This window comes from Cyrtonyx montezumae, unplaced genomic scaffold (assembly GCF_038088225.1).
Source record: "Cyrtonyx montezumae isolate F1298 unplaced genomic scaffold, pur_monq_1.0 scaffold_4, whole genome shotgun sequence".
Lineage (NCBI taxonomy): Eukaryota > Metazoa > Chordata > Aves > Galliformes > Odontophoridae > Cyrtonyx > Cyrtonyx montezumae.
Window position 1 is genome coordinate 2666816 of NW_027072045.1, and position 25054 is coordinate 2691869.

The following is a 25054-nucleotide window of genomic DNA, read 5'->3' on the forward strand; positions in this document are numbered from 1 at the left end:
ACAAGACTTGTTATTGCAATAAATAGTCTCATGAAAATGTCAGCTCAGTGCTCACGAGCGGTCTAAAGGGTAAATAGGCTGTTAGAAATTACTAGGGAAGAAATAGGAAAACAAAACAAAGCACCAGTAGGCTGCTATAAATCTGCAGCATGTTGTGGCTGAGACTGCCCACACAGTTCCTCTCAGTACCTCTCCCTGCTTTCAAGGAGGATAAAGCAGAATGAAAAGACTGAAACAAAAGCAACAAAGACGTTCAGATTTTTGGAGGCCCTCTGGCTGGAAAGATAGAAAATAAAGGAATATTTGACAGGAGCTGATAAAATCATGAGTGAATTGGAAAGAGTGAATAGGGAGCAATTGCCTCTGGCAACAACTGTGCAAATGAAGTTAGCAAATGGCAGGTTGCAAACAAGCAGAAGGAGCTGCTCCCCAGACTGTGTCGCCTACTTGTGAGTTCCTTTCCACCAAATGTTGCAGGCGCTAAACATGCGTGGAGATTCAAGTGAACCCAAGAGATGGGGGAGGTATCACACATCTGTGTTTATATCATTGTCTGCAGGCATTTGCTGCTGGCTGCTGTTAGGGGATGACAAAGTCTGGCATATGGTGGTCTATTTTGTGTTCTTAGGAAAGCAGGGTGAAACTAAGATGTGCGGTCCAAAGCCCCTGTGGGGGAAGCCAGTAGTTGTTGCTTTTGTCTGCTTGAGGTGCTCTGATGAGCCCAGAAGACCTACACCATGAAACCCACCTCCCCTTATTGCTGTTGTTACTAATAATGACTGATAATAATGCACTACTTGAAGGCAGTAGTTTCAGATGGCGGCCTCCCATTTCTCTTCCAGCCTCCCAAAACCTCCTGAACCTTTTCTGTTTGCTCGCCTGTTTGTTTATGTTAAAACCATTCCTGACAATTTAATAGCCTAGGCACAAAAACTATTTACCAAGCTCATCCCTGGCAATGAGTAATAAGTGAGAGAGCAATTGGAAATTTGAAAGGCTGCAGTAACATCATTCAAAGAACTGTGTCTTTATCCCACGCTGTCTGTGGAATGCCAATTGCTTTCCTTGGACTGCTCCATGGATGGTCTGATGATGGGGTACAGGAGCAGACTCTTTGAGAAGCACTTTAATTGGGTTGGCATTGCTTTCCTCCACTCTGCTTTTCTCAGGTTGCTATTGAGATGAATTTATAAGATGCGTTTCTGTGCAGAGGAATGTACCTTTTTAAATACAGCAGATGCACAGAAATATTTGTGTAGCGTGCTGCCTTCCAGCATGATCAAAAATAGGTGCAGGAAGTTGTTCTGCTGCTTCAGAGCAGCACAGATATCTTTGTATATTCATGCAGAAAGCAGGAAAAGGCTGAGAATTATTTCACTGGTTATTTGGGAGTGCAGGAGTAGCCCTATCTTCCAGTTGGAAAGCGTTACAAAAGTCAAGAAAGTACCCAGAGCTGTGAACATCGCTCTCACCCATTTATTGTTCATGCGTTCCCCGTACTGTTAGTGATCCCTTGTTAAGTCAGATTGACTTAACACAGTGAAGAGCAATTTTATCTGCTGTTATTTCTGTTAGAGAGCTGAGGTTCCAGTGCAGCTGATGTAACTTGCAGCTTGTGAGTATAAGCTTGGAAAAGCAACTCCATTATTTTCTGAAACTTCTTATTAGGTCATTCTACTGAGAATAAGGTTTATAAAAGCCCACATACAACTGTCTAATCCATAACTGTGAAATTGGGATGTAACAGCAATAATGGAGTTCGTATTTTTCTCGAAGCTCTGTTACTGGAATACCCCAAGAACAGATTACATGGAATGGTGTCATCATCTTTCTTTGCAGCAGACACCAGCCTCCATGCAAAACAAGAAATGTGTTGAGCAGAGAGCTGCAGTGGTGATGCTCAGTAACTGCAGCTTGGGACCCTCAGCTTGGGGTGAACCCCACTGAAGGCAACAGATTCATTCCACTGGTTTCCTGGAAACAAAATGCCATATTATTGCATGGGGATTGGTAGCAGTGTTGTTCGTGATGTTTGAGACTACATTCATAGCTAGAATAAACCAACCCTCCTCAATGGCTTCTCTGGTTTTACCACAATTACTGCAGTTGTAGGATCTAAGGACAGGCACGGCTGCTTGGATCAGGTTATAGAATTTTAGGCATAATCCATGAATTCATGGCTAGCTTTTCTTGGCAGGGCTGTAGCACCTCTCCGAGATAGGCAGCCTCTCTTGATTTACAGCTCATTGCAACTGAAAGTTGTCTGCTTTCGATTTATCCCCATCCAGGAATGCACAAACCGGTGCTGCAATGCCACCACCTGCACTTTGAGGCCGGGAGCTGTGTGTGCACATGGACTTTGCTGCGAAGACTGCAAGGTGAGCTGGTGGAAATGGTCACTTGTGTGGGGCAGGCAAAATGTCATGAGTCTTCTCAACTGCCTTTGTTTTTCACCAGTGTGTGGTGGTGATGTAGTAAAATCCAGGGGTGCTCCCAGGACACATCCATTTTTGTGGTTGTCAGTGATACGTTTGTGCCCAGACTGGGGTGTTCCATCCTACTAGTTGTTTTGTCTCTAAACAACGTGTGTATCAGGAGAAATCAGGACAAGAGGTGAACAGTCATGTATACTGGAGGTATTAATAAGTTGAAAAAGATCTCAAAGGACGTGCATGAGGAAATGCACCTCTGTCCCACGAAGCCCCCAGGAGCCAGGTGTGCTGGTGGCCCGTGAGCTGGGGCTGGAGAGGTTCTGTGGTGCTGTATGGATGGGGAATCACAGAGTGGCTTAGTTTGAAAATTGACCTTAAATATCCTGTTCCGACCCCCTCCTTGGGGCAGGGCCACCTTCCACCAGCTCAGGCAGCCCAGGACCAACCCAACCTGGCCTTGGGCACCTCCAGGGATGGGGCATACACAGCTTCTTTGGGCAACCTGTCCAGTGATCTTCTACACTGTCCACTACAGTCAGTAGGTGCAGAGCTGGTGTCTGCATGTTTCACACCACTGCACGGCTCCTGCTGACTGACATCACAGCAGCCAAGGTTTTGTTTGTTTTGCAGTTAAAACCAGCGGGGATTTCTTGCAGAGAGTCAAGCAATTCCTGCGACCTGCCAGAGTTCTGCACTGGAGCCAGCCCTCACTGCCCAGCTAATGTGTACCTGCACGACGGGCACGCGTGCCACGGGGTGGATGGCTACTGCTACAACGGCATCTGCCAGACCCACGAGCAGCAGTGCATCACCCTCTGGGGCCAGGGTGAGTCTGAACACCAGGAGAGCTGCTCATCAGGCAGACTCGAGGAAAAGTTGCGTGTGATTAAGGATGGATTTGGGAGAATTTGATACAGGACCAATCTGTGCCTATTCTTCTCTGAAACGGAGAAGCGAGCAATGAGAGAATCGTTTAGTGATTCATTTTCCCCTCGATCTGCAGTCATGTTCATTCCTTGCAGTAGGAGGTGGAGAGCAAGAGTAACTATGTTCATTCCACAGCACGGGCGTGCATGGCCAGGTGAGCTGAGTCAGTACTGACTTTGACATGCCCTTATCTCACCCTCTGAAGAGCTGAATGCTCCTGACACAGGTGAAAACCACATCCCTTCTCAGAGCAGCAGGTAAGCTTTCCCCTGTGCTCTGAATTGCTCCATCCACAGAACGTATATGCCTGTCTTCCTCCCTAAATAGAGTTCAGCACTTAACGTTGAGATTCTTGTAGCACTGAGCACATGTTGTCTATTGCTGTTGCCCTGTCAACTTGCCCCCAGCAGTTCTCTTAGCAGAGGATGCGCTGAAGCAGAAAGAGAATCTTATTCTGCCATGGGAATTCACTCATTTTTTGCACTAATCTAATTCAATGAGCTCTTGGGTTATTCTGAGCAGGTAACTCAGAAAAGCTGGTTTTTGTCTGTCCTGACAGATCAATATTAAGTCCACACTTTGCTGCTGCCTCGCTGGGGAAAAGTCACATCTCCTTTAGCATCCCACTGAGCCCCTCCTTTAAATGGAGAAAGCCCTTAGAACACCCCTAAAGAGGAGTGCTATTTAGTGTTAGATTCTTCTAAACTAGTGTTTACCTCTTCTTTAACTTCTTTCAATTCAGGATCTCGCTGCCTTTTGCTCTATTTCAAAACTCCAGTGTCAGTCTAATTAATGACACGCAGATGTTTCCCTCGGCCAGAGCCCCGTCAGAAGTCCACTTAAGGATCTATCTATCTGTGTAAGAGCTCAGACAATTTGCAAACTTGTAAAAGGGCATTACAGCATCTCAGGAGGTAATGCCATAGATGTGGAAAGCAGGAGAGAGAGATGCGGTGCGCGCTTGTACCTGCACGAGCGTGCTAGCAGGAGTTCCAGTTCATAACTGAACTGCCTACGTGGAGCAAACCGCTCATCTGATGTTCTCCTCCAAATCCCACTCGGGTCATAGAGGTAATAAGAGCTGATACAGGCATGCACAGTTATAGCCTCCAGCCTGAGTCATGCTGGGATTTGTAATCCTCCAGATACAGAGACGTTTTCTCTTGTACAAAGCAAAACCTTCTCGTGAACCAGTTTCCCATGCCATGGAAAGTTCCTCAGTCAGACTGTTAGTAATTTCAGCCGCTGAGAAAAATCCAGCTAAAGGTCAGAAGCTGAATTACTGCAGTTCCCTTGCCAGGTCTGTTTCCTAACAAAGCACGTCCTCCAGCACCCCCGGGCTCCCCCACTTCGTTCTTGTCTTCCTTCTCAGGACTGCTGAGCGGGCACTGCTGTGCATAGAGCCTCAGTGGACGTGGCTGTGGGGGTCTGCTTAGGAGAAAAATGACTTTATTGCAAACAGAGCTCAAATGGTCACAACAGACTTTAGCCAGAATGCCTGAATCTAAACTGAAAGTCTTATTCGTGACCTCAGCGGTGCAGGTATAAATTAGAAACCATGTCAGTAAACCTTCCAACTTCAAGCAAACTAGATTATCCATGAAAGAACAAGGCCTGTGTTCTGAATACCTGTGAATATCCCCACCTGCTCACACCTGTGGCTGGCTGGAGCATGGACTGGCTGATAAAGAGTGAGAAGATGGGCTGTGTGGGCCATGCGGCTGGAAAACAGTTTCCAAATCTCACCTGCCTGAAGGGTCAGAAAAAAAAGTGTTTCCTTCCAGCTCGCTTGCTGAAATGAGACTTGACAGACTGAGTTGTCTCTGGGCTTTGTATCAAAAAGTTTGAATCTTTTACTAGATTTCTGTAATTGTTTAAAATTTGTTTTTAAAAACTGTGTGTGTTGGAGGTTGGATGAGAGAGCAGTTGTGTGTTCTTAAAAGAAGATTTTATACCATAAAGAGAAAATGCCCTAATTCCTTTACATTAATTCTGTTTTTCTTCTTCTCAGCGGGAGATAGCCATGCAGGACAAAATACAATAACTTTCCTTAAAACTATATTCAGTACATTGAATTCTTTATCAGTGTGTTCTCTTATTTATCTTTCCTTATTCATAGGCTTACAGATGCCCAATGATACATGTCAACCTTAATATTTTTAGCACCAAAGAAAAATAATGAGATTTGTCAGAGCTCGCACATTAGGCTGAGCAGCAGGGATCTGTTTCCAGAGTGGAGTGGTTGCATTTCATTGGGATTTTAAGTTACCTTCAGCAGATAATTTCGGTTCAAATAGAGGCATACTTCTTGCTGTTCCTTGTCTGCAATAGGCTGGAGAGCTCAGAGTAGCCAGGATAGGCCCTGAAAACGGCCCTGAATACCTGCTCTTTTCCCTCTTTTTTTCTCTCTCTCCTTAATTCTGGTCACTTTTTGCCTTTAAAGAAGCAAAGTGCATGAGGAGCTTGTGACCTTTCTTGTTTGAAATGTTGGTGTTGCACTGATCTGTCTCACTGATAGCAGCATAACTGGGCAATGCAGGAACAGGAATGCATTTCTGCCTGGTAGTCCTCTGCAATTTTCAGTGAGCAACCAGCCACAAAGATGAAGCTATTTAAGAGAAAGAAATTATCAACTACCAAGGAGTAGGAGGTTACCAGCTTTAAGCACTTGGCATCTTCTCCATTGAGAAGAAAGTGATTCTTGGGGAAATAAAAGGAAAGATTTGTCAGTGTGTTTTCCTGCTTTACCCCATGAGGCAAAAAAACAATGATTTGGGGCAGTCAATGTCAGACATTGGCTCAATAATTAGAACATGCTTAAATTTGTTGTGTAGACATGGCCATTTGTTTAGGCAGAAGCAATCTTAATTTTGTTGTCAATATTTGTTACAAAGGTCTGTCAATGATGCAGTTTTTTCCAAGTACAATCCTATAAGCAAAACAGATGCATTCCCCATCCCACTTAGCTGACCAACCTGTGGCTGTCCTTTTTGCAAGGATACAAATTCACTTAAACCTTGTAAAATCTGAATCTTGTTTAGTATAAGCAGTGAAATCAAACTGTTTGGATCATCATAGACTTATGGCAACACCTTTGCTTGCTTGTAGGGATGTGAAAGGCATTAAATCGTGTTCTCAGAGCTAGTGAGAACTCGCATACTCCTTAAATGCAAAAATAACAGCTCAACCCCATCTCACTCTTCACAGACTGAACAGCAGGGATCACCAAGATGAAGAGAAAGGCCGAGGGGAGCTTGAGGAAGTTTGCTTTGCGTAATCGGTGCAGTAAAACAGACTTAATGAGATAGAGAATCCAGGTGCAAACAGCATGACACAGAGCCGTGTTTTTGTGCTTATATTTATTTATACAGTTGGTCACGGTGCTTGTGAGTAACAAAACTCCCATCTGAGTGAGGTTTTCTTTCCCTCCTCACCTATACACATTGTATAATTTGTTTTTTAATAAGATAACATTGGCACTGAGTTTACATCTCAGCTTCCACTTAGAGCCTGGTAACTGTTTTTTCTCCGTTCTTGCAATCAGCACCACAGGAATTTCTCTCTTCTCTTCTGGGAGACGGTGCTGGCTCCTTTCAGCAGGTCCTGCACTGATCTGAAATGACACAGCATTTCTGCACCGCTTCCGAGAGAGCAGAACATCTCTGTTTATGAAATCTGGTGGTGCAAGAAGTGCACTCATCAATACACACATTTGGAGGAAAAAGAGTCTCCAGGCTGACAGCTGCAGTGCTGAGCTCTGACCTGCTGCAGTTTCAAGTGGCTGATATAATCCCCTGAATACAGCTCAGTGTGCAAAGGCCGACAGAACCTTAATTACCGAGTGGCGATATTGTAATTATCAACTGCAAAGTGAAATAAACTCTGCTCATCAAGTTCAAGGCACTTAATGTCTACTGGAAATCTTTCGCAAACCATTTTGTCTTTGCCCATAGAGGCAGAGAAATAGAGAAAGACAAGACTTTCTGCTACAGTTTATGTGCTGCAATCATGATAAATGGGTTTTCCTCCAGAAACACAACATTACAATTTTCTTCCTTAAGCATCTCTGAAATTCTCCTTTTAACTTGGTAGCTCCATCTGTTCAGTTTCTTATAGTCTGTGTTTTCATTTATAAAAATGTCCAAATATTGTGAGAAACCAGTCAGGAGAAGAAGCAGCCGTCTGAATCCCAAGCTACCATGTGTTTTGGTTTGATAGAAAAGACAGAAATTGAAGCTGGATTTGTTTTCAGGCTCCAGCTGATCATTGGGTACCAGGTGTTTCATACCCAGATTGCTCCCAGCCTGGCAAGGGAGCGTTTCCATGTGCTCCATGAAGCCCATTTCCTTGTCAAGTAATATTTGTTGGAGTAAAGCTCACTGGCTGAGCCCTGCAAGGATCTTCCCGTGGGCTGTGTTCCATCACGTGTAACATGCTTGACTTCTACAGTCAAAAACTAAAGCATTTCACCAGGCAAAAGAGAAGGCAAATACCTTAAAATCTCCGTATTTCAGCCAATTTTTAATAAGCATATTACTGGTCCATTACAGTTAAAATGCAGGATGTGAGCATGCATTTTGCTTTTGACAGAAGGTGGGTTCAAGCCAGGTAAAAGAAGACCCATAGCTCTCATAGTATTTGGGTGGTTTACTCCTTTGGTGAGGTGAGGTGGGTCTGAGGAGCTCAATCACTGCAGATGTTGGAGATAAAATCAATTTGCTTTGCTTGGGCTTTCACTTACAGCATGTTTTTCTTTCCGTCCTTCCCTCTCCATTCTGAAGCTGGCATAGTGTATGCACTTGTTAATGTTCTCATCATGCTGAATAGTTAATGTGCCTGCCCTGGAAAGCTGAGGAGGGATCTACATGCTGAAAATGTAAATTTCACTGTTGCTTTTTGCACAGTGCCTTGTCTGGATGCTTGTGTTGATTTTCTGATTATTGCTTGTGGTCTAATGAAAAGAAGTGAAAAAAGCCTGTGCAAGTCCCTTTAACAGTTCCAGATTTGAGAAAAATTCTAAACTCAGCAAGCTTGATAATAATCTTCAGAGGAATTTCAAGCTCTTGTCCGTCTCTCCAGGGAACCAACAGCTCATATTGTTCCTTCTGTGCCCTCCTTTTGGGCTTTTCCAGTTTCAGAATGTACAAATCTCGACAGAAAAGAAGGTGCCATCTTAAGCCTCTTCACATTTTAATATTTTGTCCTTAATAGCATTAGATTGCTGCTTGGCAGTATGGAGTATTAGTCAAGCTTCTGACTGTGAAATGCAGATAATTAATTGAGGCTTTAATCTCTGAGTTATTAGTGAAAAGAGCCACACTAACTGGGAGTTTTACAAATCATATTTGTATGTTCTTCAGGAATTGGACCCCTTTTTTTTTTTAAGCCTCTTTCTTAACATCCAAAACATCCAAAAAAAAAAAAAAGGAACATTAATTCTGCCTCTGTTAAAGATCGGGGAACACCATGAAAATCGTATGCTCTCAGCCTTTAGGCTGTCACATAATTTGCTGCCAGTTCTTGTTTCAGTTTGGCTGATGCATCAAAAGTACAAAATGTATCCAGCTGATAAATGCTAAGACTTTTTGCAAATATATGTACATCCTTATCACTTTGTCTCCTCTGAAGGATTCTGAGTATTGAGTGAATTGGAGTAGCTGAGATGTTGGCAGTTGTTTTCAGTGACCCAACTGGACAATTAATTATTTCATGGTTAGAAAATATGGGGTAGTAAAGGGCCCTAGCAAAGGGTTCTTTAATCTTTCAAAGAGCAGCAATTAATTGGTGGAAATGAAAGCCACCATTCGCTTTAGAAATAAAGGAAGGAGATTCTAATGCAGGGACCAATTAAACATTGGAACAGTCAAAGCACAAATGTAGATCTTCCACCTCTTGGGCATTTCAGATAAATGTGTGGATGCTTCCCAAGAAGATACTCTGTAGTTGGTCACAGTCTGAGGGGAAAAAAAAAAAAGATGGAGAATCTCTGCTGAAGAGGTTAGAATAGACGTTTAATAGCACCTTCTGCCTTCTGAAATGTCGGGATGAGTAATCTGTCTGCACAAGCATTTCCAGTACTACTCCCATTGGGGAAGTTCCTTTGCTGCTCGGGTATGTCTCCGTTACAAAAGGCTGCAATAGGTAAGAACCAGATGCTGCCTGTCTTCCCAGATTCCTAGTTCCTCCACCGTGGCAGAAAGGATCCTCCCTTCAGGTCAATCTTACCTCCGAATTTACTCCAAATTAGCATGAATTTACTGAGGATTAAGGTGGGAACATTTTCCCTTTCCCCGCCCCAGTACATGAGCTTGCCGTGGCATGTCACACGTCATGGTTTTATATCCATACAGCCCATATTGCACTCTTGTTAGCAACTAGATTTTTTTTAATGATGTTGTTCTGAACTGCGGTTAAAAAGGCTTTTCTTGATAAGTATTTCCATTGGCTTCAGCTCCTGGGCCCTCTCTTGAATCACACGGACTCCTGTAAAACGAGGGGAGTTCACTTACCCAGCTGGCTTGTGTCTTTCTTCACGAGATTTGGCATTTGCTGAAAGTTTTTGTGTCCTAGGAGGATTCGCTAGAGGGCCATCATCTAGAAACTCAGAAAGAAAATGAGTCCTGCATTGTCTGCTGCTCAGCACTGCCAAGAGAGACAAAGAACTGTGGAAAAGACACGCGTCCGGGCCCTTCCATTAGCATGCTGATCCAGCACAAGTGCTCTGCCGCGCTTCATCAGCATGCAGATTACGTCCTGCCTTCCCCTAAAACCTCGGTGGAGCTCAAAGAAAATTATTAAAAACACCTCGTATGAGATGAAAGTTCTGATTAGGTTTTGTTTCAGGTGCCAAACCTGCTCCTGGGATCTGCTTTGAGAGAGTCAATTCTGCAGGTGATCCATACGGCAACTGTGGCAAAGACTCCAAGAGCTCCTTCGCCAAGTGTGAGCCAAGGTAGGGTCTCTCCTCACCAGCACAGGAATTAATGTGAGGACGGTGGGAGTGGGTTTGTGACATCTACAAATATTTAACTAATATTTGGTTTTGTCCGTTTCCTTCAGAGATGCTAAATGTGGAAAAATTCAGTGTCAAGGAGGAGCCAACCGACCTGTCATTGGTACCAATGCTGTTTCCATAGAAACCAACATCCCACTTCAGGAAGGTGGCAAGATCCTGTGTCGTGGCACCCATGTGTATCTGGGGGATGACATGCCTGACCCTGGTCTTGTGCTGTCAGGAACCAAGTGTGAAGATGGAAAAGTAAGGACCTGAAATACTCTTGGACAAGGAGAACATCACTGCCCTCATGACACAAAGTATTCTCTACTAAATTGATTGGGGTTTGCTCAGGAATTTAATTTTAATTTTTCTTTTTCACGGAGAATTGGTGGGCTTTTCTTGTTTCTCCTGTTCACACAGCATCAGATGCTTACACTCATTTCCTGACTGCCCATCTGGATTACAGATTTACAGATGCATTGCAAACTGCTTAAGTTTAAAACTGTTTTTCTTTAGGGCAGCCTTGAGTATCTGTCCAGTTAGGTTAGAGGTTCCTCGCCAAATGCATTATGGAATGGTTAATGAAATTCTGTGGAGCTCATGGTATTCACCTTGGAAGTATTGCAGCTGAGCTACTGTCTTCACTGTTTTTTTTTCACCAGTGATGCTAACTTAATGTCTATAGCACTACAGAATCACCATTAACGTCACTTCAGATTTCAACTCTGCTGATTAGCCTTCCCCCAGACCCTTATGGATGAAAATCTGTCTCTGTATGCTCAATTTTAAGAATATTAATCCATTTTTGTTCAGCCTTCAAAACTGATTTTTGCCGTCATGCTTTGCAAACATTGTGACTTAACCTGGAGTGAATGCAGTCCAAATGTCATATGGCACATTCACAGGGTTTACTTGTAGGGAAAAGAAACAGAGAACCAACCCAAATCATTCTTTGATTCTATGAAAGGTGGGAGACAGACATTTAACAGGGAGAGAAATGGAAAGGAGTCGAAGAGCCACTGAAATGGAGAATGTTTCTCAATCCTCAGTGGCAAAGAGGAAAAAATGTGCTTTGATAATCTGTGGTATATTCAAACAAGCCTCTGAATTTCTGAATGCTTTTGAATAACGGAGCACCACGCTGCTTGGAGAAAACATTTGAGACACATCCCTCGTGCAACTTCAGTTCTGTTGCAGGAAAACAACCCTTGCACAACATTTCTAAGTCAGTCTGTTACAGAACTCTTTTTCAAAGAAAATTCAATGCTGGGAAAGCACCCCATTATGTTTTACTAATGAGTATTTAATCTTTCTAATCTATCTAATCATACACATACACACTATAGAATGCACAGGCTAATACTTATGAAATTGTATGTTTTACTCTGAGGACATTAGTGCATTTGTATTACGGATTAAGAAGATGAATTTAAATATTCTTGAGTTTTCTAAGCTGAAGATGCACCATTTGCAACGCAGCCATTTTAATGTGATCAGAATTCTGTGTGCTGCTGCACTCTGAATACTTGAATGGTGAATACTGCTGTAATCAGACCATATTCTCTACATGCATGCATGTTGATGCCAATTCACTCTAATTTCCTTTCCATTTTTCCTTCTCCCCAGGGGATAAGTGCCCTGATTAAGCATCCCTGTCGTCTCCTTCAACACTTTTCCCTGCTTAATGCTAATTATTGTGACTGACTTTTAGTACTACTGAACCGAGCTGCAGTTAAAGAGGAACAAAATTGTGGAGAGATCATTTATTTATTTATTTATTTATTTATACTTTTAGTCGATATAGGGGAGTAACAGTCCTAGTTTCTTTGTTTACAGTTTTGAGTAGGATAACCTCTCATTGGGTAGAGATAGTGATAGGAGGATGGTTGGACTAGATGATCTTATAGGTCCTTTCCAACCTTATGAACTTATGAACTTATGAACTTATTACATGACATCCTCACCAGTCATCTGACTGCTCAGTGGTGTTATTCAGCAATGCTAATCTTGCTTTACCCAGTTTTCATCTATATTGGCAGAGTAACATTTTCCAGATTGGAAAACAAAAAATGGTCCATCAGAATACTTTACTCATGCTCATAAGTTCATAAGTTCATAAGTTCATAAGGTTGGAAAGGACCTATAAGATCATCTAGTCCAACCATCCTCCTATCACTATCTCTACCCAACTACTAAATTACTAAATTACTAAATTAAGTCCTTTAGCAACTAAATTAAGTCCTTTAGCAAATGCTATTTGCTTATTTCCATTTCCTAGAAGGCTGTTATTATACTTCATGTATGGCTGTTCTACATTTGACCCCAAGGTTTGTTTAGATTTGGAAATCTGTCAGGAAGGTCTCTGTTTTGCTGAAGAATGATAATGAGCTCACGTGTATCGATGAGGTCAGGTGAATATTCAGGCAGTCCCGAGTCCACATTCTGCACTGGTATATATGAGTACTGTGCCATTGGTATAAACAGAGCTATGCGAATTTACACTAGAATGGGACCTGAATCAAATCCTACTTGATGCATTCATAGTCCTGAAAAATAGACAAATAGTTGGCCATTTTTAGTTGGTGTCGAAAGAAAACCAAGTATGAGCTACGTCAAAAGTATTGGCCAGGGTCCTAACCAAGAGTAATATTCAGATTTCACAGATTTTGACCTAGTTGACTTAGAAAAGGAGAAGAAAATACCTAAGGTTGGGATCCCTATCGTTTTATCAGTGGAATGCTGCTAATACAGCATGTGTGCTGGGAAACCCTTGTGTGGGCCAAAGCAACCATTGACAGATGAATATATAGAGAGCTGGAGAGGGATATGGTGCACAGTTTAGATTGGATATTAGGAAAAAAACTTCTCACAAAGAGTGGTGATGCATTGGCACAGCTGCCCAGGTGCGGTGGGTCACCGTCCCTGGAGGTGTTCCAGGACCGTGGGGATGTGGCACTGACAGGGATGGGCAGTGGGCACAGTGGGGTGGGCTGGGGTTGGGTTTGGGAGATCCTAGTGGTCTTTTCTAGCATGAATGTTTCTATGATGACCACTAGCAGTGCTGCTCCTAGTAAAACTCCTATTTTCTTATTTTGCAGATTTGCCTTAATCGACGGTGTCAGAACATAAGTGTTTTTGGTGTGCATAAATGTGCAACAAAGTGCCACGGACGTGGAGTAAGCCTTATAAGAACCCTTTTATTATTATTATTATTATTGCTATTTTATTTTAGATTCCATAAACACTGGGCAAGAAATGAATGTAATACCTTCGAGATCTATGATTCTTTGTAATTACATAATGGAATCACAGCATCCTTAGAGTAGGAAGGGACCTTTAAAGGTCATCTAGACCAGCTCCCCTGCAATGAACAGGAACACCCACAGCTAGATCAGGTTGCCCAGGGCCTGGTCCAGCCTTGCTTTGAACATTTCCAGGGAATAATAATACTATCAGTCAAAGTCATTGCAGCACTTTTTCTTCTGTATTTCATTTTTTTTTGTGTCCCTTATATGAACTAATAGAAGTGAAATTATTTTTATTTAACAAAGAAATATTTATCAGTTAGTAATTATCTTGCTCTTAATTAACTGTCTGTGATAAAAAGGAATTTTGTCATCTTCAAAGAAATTTTGTCTAACCTTCCTTCATGAAAAGTTTCCATTAACATTTCAAAAAAGACAGTTTCTATGTGGGCCCAGCAAAGCTAAAATATGCATTTGAATTAAGATATTTGAAAAAAAAAAAGTATTTCCAAAAGTACTGAAGTAAAAGCACACTGATGGGTTGAATGCTTTGGTGACAGAGGATGAAAAATCTGATATCAACTAGTAAGAGCAAAGTCTTCTGAAAGCTGGTTTATATTATGAAAATCTTAATCATGTCAAGTTATGCCTTATTAACCTTGACTTTCTAATGATCTGTTTGTTTCTGCGAAAAGCTCTGGAAATTCTCTGTCTCTCCTGTGAAGGGGTTTTAATTTACTGTGCCTTATCATCCCGAATTCATAGAACTGCAGTGCTGATGGTGCTGCACCTTACCATTATGCTGGAGTAACCATCAGGTTCGGTGGGCGTCTTTATGCCTGCATGATGGAGAGCCCATGGGGACTCCTGAGCAACCAGAGAGGACCTCATGGAATTGTGGAGAGGAACTCCTGTAGAGTTGTAATTAAAAAAAAAAAATACTTAACAAATGATATTTTCAACTATCTTGCTGTTTTTGAAAGGTAAATCATTTCTTTTTGCATTTTACATGACCATAGCCAGGCTAAGCCATATGAACAATGTTTTAATACTCTGCAGACACAGCCAGCATGGTCTTTCTGACAGTCCGCCAGCTGACCTTGCCAGAAATATATATCAGCAAACTCCCATGAGCTAACTGGGGTCTTATAAATCAGTCTGTTGATCTGTTGTGTTTTCACCGTGGTGGTGGCAGATCATAAGGGCTATAAAGAAAGAGGGGACAAGACCCTTGAGCAGGGTCTGCTGTGACAGGACAAGGAGAAACAGTTTCAAACTAAAGAAGGGGAGATTTAAATTGGATATAAGGAAGAAGTTTTGTACAGTAATGGTGGTGAGGCACTGCATGGGCTGCCCAGAGAGTTGCTGGTGCCCATCCTTGCAGGCACCCAAGGTCAGGAGATGGGCTCTGAGCACCTGATGGAGCTGTGGTTTCCCCTATTCATTGCAGGCTTTTAGAGCTTTCTTCCAACTCCAGTCATTCTGTGATGCTGCGTGTCTGCAGATGTCATGCAAACACGATACCAAAGTTTCCTCTGTCCTGTGTCCAGCTTCACACATTCTTCCAGCAGCTGCTCAGAGCTGGGGGTCTGAATCCTGTTCATGTTAGGCCGTCTGTCTTTTCTTTTGAAGGTTTGCAACAACAAAAAGAACTGTCACTGTGAGGCTGACTGGGCCCCCCCGTACTGCGACAAGCCAGGCTTCGGAGGCAGCGTGGACAGCGGGCCCATCAGGCAAGCAGGTGGGTTGTAATTCGTGCTTTACCTCTAGCTTCCAGGATAAAGAATTGGAAATACAAAACGTCACTCTGCGAGCAGCGAGCTTGCAAGACCACGGGAAGTCGGGAAAATCAAATGGCTTGCTCTAAATGCATTGGTACCAATTTGCAAATCTGGTGAAGCAAAGCCAAAGCCAGCTGAGTGCATCGCTTTCCTTGCTTAACTGAAGGCACAGTAGTCCTGTGAGTCTCGTCTCATCTCTTTTGTCCAAGATTTATCGTCACGTTTAGTTAGATGTGAGGAAGAAATCCTTTACTCAAAGGGCTCAGGCTGCCCAGGGAAGCATGCATGGCTTTAACATCCCTTCCAACCAAAGCCATTCTATGGCTCCATGACTTAGTAGCTCCCCAGAATGTGCAAGACATGGTTCTGGCTCAAGCCAAGGGCAAGGAGCTCTCTCCCATGTATCATCCCTGTTGCTGTGGCTGGGGAATGCTGCTGTGCTCTGGGTTCACCCTGAGCTGTGCCATGCTCCAGAACATTCTGCTGAAGGATGATTACTGTTTTTATATTTCTGCATTGTGGAACAGAGATGATTTCTGATTGTATCAGTTCATAGCTACATTTTATAAGAAAGCTTCTGCGTGTTAAGCAGAAATTCCCTTCCTATACGATTGCAGTAGGACGAGTGACTTTCTGTAATTTGTATTTCAGCTTCCCCTTGTTCAGTCTGCAGAACATTGGCCTTAGTATCTCCCTCCATCTCTGGCCAGCCTCGGAAGGAATTATTTCCACACGTAGTACAATTTTATAGGATTTGATAATCATCACTCGCCAATTTTTCTCCACAGTACTGTAACTTTAGTGACTTCCATAGAGATATTTCTGATTTATGTCTGAGCAAGTGACAGGGCCAGCAGCCTGCTCACATATCCATATATAACCTCAAACTTGCTGGAAAGTGATCTGCCTATTTTCACATGAATAATGCCGTTCAAAACCACAATGGATTGTATTCTCTTCGTGCCAGATCCTGCACTGAATCGCAGTGTTGGATTTATGACATCACTGTCATTTCCATGACAGAGCAGCACATTATGATTCCTCTGCTGAAAGGTTTTTGTTTTTTTTAATACCTACCAGCTGGTAAGATAGCAAAGAGGCAGAGCTCAGGCACTGAACAAGTGTGACTACCCGTGTGTTCAATGTTTTTCTGCTCAGATTTGCTCTAAAGCATTATATTCCCTTTTCAGCTTATCTTGTATCCAAGTATCTAGGGAGCTACAAATAGATGATAATAACGTGCTGCATAGGCAATGCAAACTGAAGACAAATACAGGTTATCTTTTATAACTCTTGCAGTTTGTGTTTTGGAAGCTGACGTTTCAATTGAACAGAGAACTATTTTCATGGTGTGTGGTATTTTGACCATTTTTCTCTAAAGGCAGTGCTGCATTTAATAACGCTGGGAATAAACAAATACGGAAATTGCTAGAGAACCTTATTTTCTATCCTTGACATTTGGACTTCAATATGAGCTCCTGACAGGGTGGTTGGGATGATCTGAGTAGTTTGCACATCTCTAAATCAAATTACTGAAGGATTAGCTCAATAGAATGCATTTGTCTTTGTCAAACACGGCACCTGGTCTCATTAGCTTTTAGTAACTGATTTCACACAGCTGACTTGGAGTAAACCTGGGTGTTTGACCATGTATTTTTCTCAACAATTAAATATTTTAGACTTCTTTACAAGTAGGGAAGTTAATTAAGTTAATTAACTTAAATTGCATAATCTAAACTTAATAACTTTATTCATCTTCTAGAAATGTTGGGGGATGCATTGCTCCACATCTCTTCACATCCATCAGGTCCCACATTGTTGCTGACCGTGTTCCCCCACCCTGGCACAGGGTGAGAGCTGGCTGACTGAAATTCCACCAGGATAAGGCAGAGATAGTGACAATAGATTACTGGAGCAAAGTTATTTAAGATGGATCTCCTGCTGTCGGAGGGTGCATTTTTAGGTCAGCAGAACCACAACATCCCCTCTTCCAGGCAATGATCGTACCACGTAGCCATCAATATCAGAGCTGCTGCTTACCTCTTCCTAAAAATAAGGCTTGCTTCCAGCTGGAAGTCATCCAGCCAAGGCTTGCATCTCTGCTGAGCCTCACTTAGGCCCCAGCAATACACTTCACAGCTTAATGCACTCTGGAACAACAGTCAAGTTTCAATACAGATGGCTCTTGGTAGTAGTTAACTGGCTGTGTTTTGTTGCAGATAATAAGAGTTTAACCGTAGGAGTGTTGATCACCATTCTGTGCCTTACCTTTGCTGGGTCAGTCATGTATCTGAAAAGGAAGACTCTCATGAGATTGCTGTTTACAAGTAAGAAGACAACGATAGAGAAATTAAGGTATGATTGGTTTCTGTTATTATGCTCCTTCTTATTATTATCCTCAAAGATACGAGTAGCAAATAACTGTGAACTGAGTTTGAGTGCCTCTTTTTTTGGTTAAAAAAAACCCAAGAAATTGAAGTAAATCTTACCTTTATTTTCGTTTGCATCAAATAGTTTCATTACATTGCATGGCCTTTTATCTGCACTCAGTCGAGTGAGCTGATACTTTCATATTTGAGGTCATTACTGTTTAAATGCTAGATTCATTAGAAGAGTCTCTTGGGCGTTACAAAGCTGCATTTCCACAGATTGCAGAAGCTAATTTAACAGACTACTGGTTTCCAAAAAATCAATATTTATTTTTATTCTTGCAGGAGCACTAGAGAATTTTTACTTTCCTTGTTTACTGTAAAAAGTCAGCAAGTCTTTGAGAGATCTCATTCTGAAAAGAGATTACTGTTTGAAAAAAAAATGCCACGAAGCAGACTGTTGTGTTCAGTAGGAATGTGCTCTTACTGCAGGTCTGTGAGCCCAGCAAGATCTTCTAGATCATCTAAGCCCAATCACGTTCGCACCACATCTCTCAGTAAAAATCTCATCATGAAGCCACAAAATACAAGCATGCAAAAAGTAAGTCTCCAAGTAATTAAAAAAAAAAGTTATGAATCTCATTGAAGTAACATATAATAATATAATATCAAAGATTTTTAGGGGTGTAGTTCTTTAGCTTCCGACGTTTACAGCTGTTGGTTGTTTCTGCAGAGAGAGGGCCCACGGCGCCCGCTGCCCTATCAGATCGTTGACATCAGTGACCCGGTGAAGATGCACCATGTGCCACAACTGAAGACCCCGCAGCGTGTCCTGCCACCACTTCCCCACCCACCCTGCCACCAAGCTGGGCCTGAAAGGCCCCTGCCTGCCAACCCCACGCTCAGGCTCTCCCAGGTAACCACAGAGTTCCTTTTAACTTTTGTCTGGCACTGTGTGTGTGAATATCCGCACTGACAAATAGGAATGAAGTGGTTTTCTCATCTTTCCCATTGACCTTTGCCTTAGTCTGTTCTTTGTAGGAACAGGGTGTAGATAATAATGATGCATTAAGATCCCATCGTATGCAGGAAGGCTATATTGGTTTCTGCCAACAGAGGCAGCAATCCCAAAGTTCCACTGCTCGGAAGATGTGGCAGTACAAACAACTTCCATGCCACAGCCAGACCCAGGCTTGTCCTGCCTGCTGCCCAACCTGAGGGTGTTAGGAAGGTGACAAATGTAATGATATGGTTGAAGTCAAATTGCAAATATCTTGCCCAGGAACAAAACATATGTTAGCTTGTAGTTCAATTCTTCTAAAGGGCATGTGATTTGTTGGGTTATTACAGAGCACAGATCTCAAAAGAAAGACTTCTGATTGTCCGCACTTATTTCGCGTAGAGCTACCTTTCCTTCCAAGGTTTAAGTAGAGCTGGTTTGTAATAAGACGTATCTCAAGGCAGTATTCAAGGTAGCTGGAGTTGTCTGTGCAGTTGTCTATATTACATTGCCCTTTTATTGTCACTGCTTTCTCCCTTTTGGTCGCATTTGCAGCATGACTGAGTCTTAGGAAAGGAATCAGGCATCCAGCTAATTCTGTTCTGTAGACATTATGCTGTTCTGGATAAACTATGAGATTAAAGTGCATGTCATTATCACCAGGCTATCTTAAATGAGCAGCACATTGATCTGTGTGCACTTCAAATCTGTGCTCAAACAGCTGTGTCTTGAGGGACTGTGCCTACTAGAAAACTTGCTGGGATGGCCAAGGACAGTGCCTTCTTCACACAGCAACCTTGTGAGCTGATCCTGAGGCACTTTCTAAGCAGTTAGAGGGCAGATGTGGCTCTGAGAAACAGCTATTGAATTGCAGTGCTTTGGGAGGTGGGTGCAAAACGAGCAAAGAAGTAAAAAGGAACAAGACAATGCTGAGCCTGCTGTGACAATGTGCTTACATGTTATGGCAGTAAGGAGAGTGTAGAAAGTTAATTTGTACATCTGAACATTGAATCACTCAGGTTTGATCAACTTTCAAAAGTAGAGACAGTTTATTAATCTTTTTCAAAGTATTTAAGTTTTCTTCTTCCTTTTTCCATCCTGCTAATCATTTATTTTCCCTTTCAAGGGAATGGGAAATATCAATTCTTTCAAAAATGATTTTTTATGGGACTTTGGCCTCTTCTCTCGTGTAACTAGTGATAGGATGAGAGAGAATGGTTTCAAGTTGCACCAGGAGTGATTCAGACTTGATGATAGGAAATAAATGCTTCTCCAAAAGAGTGGTCAGGTGCTGGAATGGGCTGCCCAGGGAGTGGTGGAGTCACCGACCCTAGAAGTGTTCAAGGAACATTTAGACGTTGTGCTGAGGAACATGGTTGAGTGAGAACTATTGGTGATAGGTGGATGGTTGGACTGGATGATCTTGTAGGTCTTTTCCAACCTTGGTGATTCTATGATCTGGACTGGTACTGGTTGGAGTTATTTTTTTCTTTAGCTCTGATGGTTTTGCTGTTTGTTTCCTTGCATTTCTTAGAACATTCTGCATATTTCACATTGGTCAACATCAGTATTTGAAGTACAAATGTTTTTCTATTCCTTAATCAAATGGTTCATTTAAAAAAATCTCATCTAGCACTGTACAAGCCAACCCTCACTAGCAGAGGACAGATGGAGAAGGGGCTTTCCAAGAAAAGGGAACCATTTCTCAATCTGATAGTACATCTGCCTGACAGCCACAGCAAATGCAAGTGACCAAATACAGTACTACAATTCCTCTCCCCAACTACATGCCCATTTCTTCAAATCCCACAAAGCAGAATACCAGTTCTCTAGCCCCATCATTACCAAAGTCTGACAGAGCTGAAATTGCAAAAAAAAAAATTCAGCTTAGCAGCTGAAATTAATTGTGACTCCATCAAGCAAAATATCAATGTTTTCAATTTTCAGTTGCAGTACGTAACAGAAGCAAGACAAACACGGGATCAACTCAAGGCAACCTAGAGAATGAGCAAGAGTGCATTCTTTCAGAATTATAACATAATTCAAGATTGACAGAAATAACTACTCGTTATACTCTAGGGATGCTGGGAAGAAAACATTTTCTTCCCAAGTTAGCTGTTTACCCCCTTAAAGTTTAGAGGAAGTAAATTAGCTTTAGAATAGTTTGGGTCTAATTTACATAGATACTACTGAAATTAGCATCTCCACCAATTCCTTGGAACTGTATCCAACAGATCAAGAGAGAGCACTTTAAAAATCATTGCTGCATCATTTATATCACCCAGGTGCTCAGTGTTGCAGTACACTGCTGAAGAAGAGTACCCCCAAACCATTCACTGTTTCTGTGGCTTCTATCTGCCTCGTTCAGCTTCTCTCATCTGAGCACATGAGCTCCTTTCCTGCTGCCTCTGGCTGAGAGCAGTGGGTAGATAAGGCACAGCGTACAAAGTGAGCTGTAAGACAAGTCTTTTCCTCTCTAGTGGCCACTAAGACAGCAATGAATGAATTATTTCTTTATGGTAAAATTCCCTTTAAGATTTAATTACGGTTGTTTAAAAAAATAATAATAAAAGGAACAAAAGCAGCAGCAAATGAACTGTTGCCAAGTTTAATATTTAACACTATTTAATATTTAAATAAACTAATAAACAGCTCCTTTCAGGTGCTTTCACAACACAAACACTTCATTGAGGGGCCAGATTCACAGTCAGGTGGGTACAGTAGTGATGGGTCAGTGGTTGGACTAGGTGATCTCAGTGGTCTTTCCCAACCCTAATGATTCTATGACACTGCCCCAGTAGTTTGCTCTGTGCTGCTTAGAAAGCCTTTCATTCCCTACTTTTTGTTTTAATCTATTCTTAAATAGATACAGATAGTTACCCTGTGTTTCCTTTCTGAAAGAGTAAAACATCACAAAAAGTAAGAAAACAAAGAGGTACTCAAAACAAACAGTGAAAACTAGTGTTTTACTCATGGGTAATTGATGCCTCCAAGGGTCTGTTGTGGTTACATTTTCCAGGGGATTTTAAATTATGCCTGTAAGCTCTTGTTTCTTTTTGGTCAACCTTACCAACTACAACAATCTAATAGTGAAGAGTAAAATTACTCTGCGCAATGTTTTTAGAGAAAGCATGGTGAGATCCACAGCAGATGGATCTGGAGATCTGGGCTATGTTAGAGAGTCTCTGTGTGACCTGAGCAAGTCAGTTAATCTGTCCCAGTTCTTCATAATGAAGACCTCAAGTAGACACCCTGCCCTGTTTGCAGGGCTTCAGGGACCACACGGAAGAGACATGAGCTCATGTCTGACAGCAGATGACTTCTGTTCCCTATTAATGGATCATGTAATTCCACTGAATGAAAGCACAGCAGCGTTTCTAAACAACAGAAAAAAATCACAGATGTTCCCAGCTCAGACTGGACTTGAGCAGTTTGCTTCTGTGCTTATGTAAATCTGTATTTTAATGTCACTGCTAGTTCTGTCACTTTTCTCTATATTTTCTTTTATAACTGCATGTCTGTGTTGTTCTTCTTTGACCACCAAATAATCTGAAATTCCAATCTCGATACACAGAGTATCTCTAAAATAAAGAATTAAAACAAAAAAAACAAATCCCTAAGATATGAAACTGTTTTCTAATAAGCAGGCACCTATGTTTTAAATATGTTACGTATGCTCATCTAAGTATATCTACTATATACGACTGTGCTGAACTTATCCTCGCTCTAGATCAGAGGTTGATAGGTTAAACCTGTTACAACAGCTTTAAAGACTAATATGGTGAGTTTCTGTTTTATTATAGGAAAACCACAAGCCAAACCCTCCTCGGAAGCCACTACCAGCAGATCCCCTGAACAAAGCTCGTTATAACAGCACATGTACCCCAGGGCTTGGACACACAAAAGCACTGCCTCACATTGCTCCTGTAAGGTTGGTTCTCCTCCTCAATGTGGCTTGATTTGTAGCATGGCAATGACAGGGCTAAAACACCTTGGAACAGATCCTCTATGCTCTGAGAAGCTGAGAGATATGCAACAAATATTTTATATTTTCTCATAGGAAAGCCAGGTATTTGCCTGATTCCCACCAAGAGTATATTGGCACAGTTATGTTGACTTCCACAGGACTAAAAGGATTTATGATACAGATGGAGAACTGACTGCCCAATTACTGCTTACTAGTCCTTGTAAGACAAAGTAGTCAATAAGTACCCATTTCTAAAGAAATAAACCCTTGCAGCAAAAAAGTGCTATTCAGCCATCCCACCTACAGAAGCAGGCAGAGAACTGAACGTTGCTCTTATAGTCAGACACCAATAAAAGCAGTTTTCTGTTCACACATTTCACAGCAGAACATTATATCATCCAAAAATAATACCCAAAATATTCACCGGAAATGTTTTATGCATCAAAAAAACTGATGGTTAAAAAAAAATAAAATCAATCTAGAAGTGAATCGAGTATTCCTACAAGAGCTGCAGAGGAAAAAAGTATAACCAAGATTTAAAGGCTCAACAGTGCATGCAAGTCTGCAAGTCCTGTGTATGGATTATTTCACTGAATCAAAAATATTTTACAGGCAGGCACTGCTTGTAAAGAGGTTTTGTCATTATTTTATATTTCACAGCTATCAGAAGGCAATCCATTCCATAATAGTAATGAAGTGTAGTATCACTCAAGACGAAATGCTGAGAAATGCAGGAGTTTCATTATTCAGGAAAGAGTGTATTGGTGTATTTACAAATACATATGGATCTAAAAATAAAAGGACGTGTAGTATGTAAAGTGGATAGGAAACAAAGAAAAAAAAAAACAGTCAAATAGTTGTAACAGAAATATTTCATTGTACTATATCATAAAGGAAAAAATGAACATTTTCTCACTGCTTTTTTGACAAAAACTCAAATTTTAACACCTAGGCAAAAGCATGCTGTCAGGCAGTGCAGTTTGGACTCTTTGCCTACACAAGATTATTTTTTAAATCTGTGCACAGCCCCTAAAGAAATGTATACAAGAGGCAGCTTAGTTGTAGGCAGACTGCACTAAGTCAAACCATAGGTCTAATTAATGCAGAAAGCTTTAACAACCCCACTGTATTTCTCCTAGAGTATGCTTCTCCATGCCCAGCTGTCCAAAAACATTGCACAATGAGACTGTGCCACAGTATTACACAATGAGAAAGGCAGAATTACATTATCTGAGCATCACGTAGTAACAAATTTACTGTTTTCCCTACAACTTCTTGTTGACATGTTCTGAGATTATTTAATTCCAATTGCTTTAGGAAAAAAAATAAAAGTAATTGTTACTTCCTTGCTTGGTATTCTTCATATTCCTGCAAATACTTGGAGTTGGACTAGATGATCTCCAGAGGTCTTTTCCCACCCCTATGATCCTGACCTTCAAGGAAGATAAAAACAGCATTTTAAATCATGGAAATTCCTCTACTGAGGTGTTTAACATTGCTCAGAAAACAAAGTCAAGTTAGTTTCTTGCAAAAAGACCATAAGAAGAGTGTGCTTTGATTAAGCTTCTGACTGTGTCTTCTAGTAGGGTAATCTGAAAGTAATAGCATTTCCAGCTGACTGCTTCCATTGTTTCAAACCAACTACTACTCTGCATCGTGCAAAATTGATGAGCACCCAAAGAACTAAAGGACAGCACCTGAAAAACTGAGCTTATCCCCTAGCCAAGTAGCAATTAACACGTGAGCTCAGAAGAGGAGGCCACTGTGTCACTTCTCTGTCATGATGCCATGTAGGGCGACTGTCCCAGGATGGCAGCCACACACCTGAAGGCAGCTTGTATAGTTCTCACCACAAGGTGCTGCCACTGCTCCTCAAGCATGGCAGTGAGACCTAACAAAAGTTTAAGTAACAGTTTTCTCTTCTCTTTCCAACAGGCCTGCTCCCAAGCATCCACCGCCGGTACCCAGGTCCAGCAATGCTGCTGCTGATGTGAAATGAGGAGGAAATCGGACGCCTTTAATTTTAAACAGTGAAGACAGAAGTTTGCACTATCTTTCAACTCCAGCTGGAGTTCATTTTTATGACAACACTTAGACTTTTTAATGTTTAAAACAGCATTATTTTTAAGAGTTCTGAGCTACTGCCTTTGGTGCTGTGCTGTGCTATGGTGCTCTGTATACTTGCTCAGGTACTTGTAAATTATTAATTTATGTTGAATATTTATTACAGTGCAGTGCACTGTAGTAGATATTTTTACCATAGCTGAGTTTTCCTAAAAAGGAAGCCTTTTTTTGTAATATTTCAATGAACTTGAATAATTCTGCTCTATCGGTCC

At 41.7% G+C, this 25054-nt stretch overlaps 1 protein-coding gene across 1 annotated transcript in view; it reads left to right on the top strand.

Annotated features, from left to right (window-relative positions):
• Positions 1–24740, top strand: part of ADAM12 (ADAM metallopeptidase domain 12) — a 169840-nt gene extending 145100 nt beyond the window's left edge. Inside the window, exons 13-23 of the mRNA XM_065746986.1 lie at positions 2289–2378; positions 3063–3258; positions 10203–10311; positions 10419–10617; positions 13455–13532; positions 15234–15342; positions 17602–17737; positions 18244–18352; positions 18485–18667; positions 22555–22682; positions 24654–24740. Of these exons, the coding sequence (XP_065603058.1) occupies positions 2289–2378; positions 3063–3258; positions 10203–10311; positions 10419–10617; positions 13455–13532; positions 15234–15342; positions 17602–17737; positions 18244–18352; positions 18485–18667; positions 22555–22682; positions 24654–24717 (1401 nt within the window). The 3' untranslated portion in view covers positions 24718–24740. The remainder of the gene's footprint in view (positions 1–2288; positions 2379–3062; positions 3259–10202; positions 10312–10418; positions 10618–13454; positions 13533–15233; positions 15343–17601; positions 17738–18243; positions 18353–18484; positions 18668–22554; positions 22683–24653) is intronic.
• The last annotated feature ends 314 nt before the right edge of the window (positions 24741–25054 follow it).